General features: G+C 37.9%; 1 protein-coding gene across 1 annotated transcript; it reads right to left on the reverse strand.

The window, feature by feature from the left end:
- Positions 1-280: 280 nt before the first annotated feature.
- Positions 281-1,796, reverse strand: LOC121991457 (probable F-box protein At4g22060). Its single transcript, XM_042545458.1, has one exon. It carries the CDS (start codon positions 1,734-1,736, stop codon positions 402-404), a length of 1,335 nt encoding a protein of 444 aa, XP_042401392.1. The 5' UTR covers positions 1,737-1,796; the 3' UTR covers positions 281-401.
- Positions 1,797-2,468: the final 672 nt, after the last annotated feature.

Raw genomic sequence — 2,468 nt, forward strand, 5'->3', positions numbered from 1 at the left:
AATTCATTGATTTTTTTATTTCTATTTTTTTTTTAATATTTTTTTTAAATTTTTACAATATTTTTACTTTCTAGGATTTTTCCTTAACAGGAGAACATTTGTATATTTAAAACTATATTAAAATTATTAGTGATATTCTTACCTTACAAAAAGAACATTGGTATATTTAACACTACATTAAAATTCCTATTCTTTTCCAGACTTGCATTCGGATTCTTGCTTCACCTCCGCGTTCTAAGGAATATGCTCCAAAAAATATATACAGAATCAGACATTTAAAACACCATTATTCTTTGTTTTCATTAAAAAAAAAAAAGACGCTGCATACAAAATGTTTATAACATCAAACACTACCTACATAAGCAATTGATTATAGACTTGCTACAATGATTATAGACTCACTAATTAATGGAGCTTGAGGGAGGCTGCCAATATAATCTGACAGAAGTCTTGTCGATGCTAAAGGAAATCGCACAATTCAGAATTTTTCTGAACCAATTTCGTTCCGAAAACATTTGCGGAAGGTACATTGGCAGAGGGGAGGCAGAAAATATTTGCGAATTACTTTCATGAAGCTGTTTCAAATAGTAAAGGAATCGATATGGAATTATATCGTCACCTGTAAAGTCATCTGTAAAATATATAGAATTAGGCGCCAAATGTGGAAAATCACAAGCAGAAAGGCAAAGTGCGTCGCCGCCGCCTAAGAAGATGAAGATGATCAAGTCTCCCAAGTCCTTGGCTTCTAGTCTGATACTTAGACTCTCATTATCCACCACCACCCTGCTGTCGCCTAAGGAGATAATAAACTCCTCTCCCAAGTCCATCGTTTTTTCTAGTCTTTTACTTGGCCTCTCCTCATCATCTATCACCCTGTGAACCTTGACAGACATGGTCTTGGAAAAATTTTGATTTCTCTCCCTCCAAATACTCAAAAGATCCCCTCGAGGAGTCTCAAGCAAGTAGTGTAGGTCGTCACGATGTAGTGCTCGATCGACCACTCTAAATCTGGGCATTTCGCCATGTTCAATTTGGGCCTCCTCGTCGAGATCACAAACATACACTTCTGAAAGTGTGCTCATATACAGTTTACCTTTATGAAAGACCATATTTTCAACTACAATGGATTTCCTTAGCTGGAACCATTTTTCGTCGCCGGAGCGGGTAAAAAAGATTCTCCTGTAAAAATATTGGATGAGCGCGACGGTGTAGCCATCTCCGAGCGACGGATCAGCAGAAAGAATTGCTTTGAGGTGATGCTCTTCGCTCACTGTTTTCGACATCCTGAAGCCGATTAGGCGCCCTGCAGTGTCGCGGATGGGATGGGTGTCCTCGGAGGGGAGGAGGCGAGGGAGGTCGATCTGCGCGCCGGTGATCGGGTTCAGCAGTAGCACCCGGAGGCGGGCGTCGATCGTGATGATCCAACCGTGAGCAGAGCCGATAAAGAGTCGGTCGCTTATGGGAGGCTCCGGGACCGGGATGGTGTACTCCCTTCGCTCGTCCAAGGCGTAGAAAGTGATGGCGGATGGGTCGCCGCGGGGATTGTCGTTAAGCACGAGCCAGGGGCTCTGCCCGCGGAACTTAAAGTAGCTTCCGCGCGTGGACAGATCGCGGACGGCAGCCGACCACGAAGCACAGACGGCGGCCGAGCGGAGAAATTGAGGAAGGGAGAGTTTGGAGAAGATGAGGGAGAAGACATCCAGGGGGAGACCAGCCCAGCCGCTGCTGTCAGCCATGGGAGGAGAGGAGAATCTAAGAGAGATGTCGAAGGTCGGCAATAAGGCCCTGATTTTATGATCTCGTTCTAGGTTTTCTAGAGATTTCTTTCCAAATATTTCTCAATAATCCTTTTTTTCCCCCTCAAATTTCAGAAACTCGGGTGTGTGATTTCATAGATTTTTTTTTGATAAAATTTAATTTATATTCATATAGAAATTTTTTGTTTCCAATTTTTTCTCAATAATCCTAATTTTTTTCCTCAAATTTCAGATACTCTGATGTGTGATTTCGTAGATTTTTTTTTGATAAAATTTAATTTATATTCATATAGAAAAAAAAATTTCCCCAAATTTTCTCAATAATCCTAATTTGTTTCCTCAAATTTCAGATACTCTGATGTATGATTTCATAGATTTATTTTTTGATAAAATTTAATTTATATTCATATATACATTTTTTTTGTTTCCAAATTTTTCTCAATAATCCTAATTGTTTTCCTCAAATTTCAGATACTGATGAGTGATTTCATAGATTTTTTGATAAAATTTAATTTATCAAACTGTATTCATACAGAAATTTTTTGTTTCAGAAAATAAATCAGCAATCCAAACAAATTATTTTAATTATGTCTTCTTTTAAAGAAAAAATTGATTATTTTAATTCAACTTCTTAATCCGTCAACAATTTTAGTTATTATTTTAAAAAACAAACACATGAACTAATAAATAAATATTTGTCCATTATTTAAT

This window comes from Zingiber officinale, chromosome 1B (assembly GCF_018446385.1).
Source record: "Zingiber officinale cultivar Zhangliang chromosome 1B, Zo_v1.1, whole genome shotgun sequence".
Classification (NCBI taxonomy): Eukaryota; Viridiplantae; Streptophyta; class Magnoliopsida; order Zingiberales; family Zingiberaceae; genus Zingiber; species Zingiber officinale.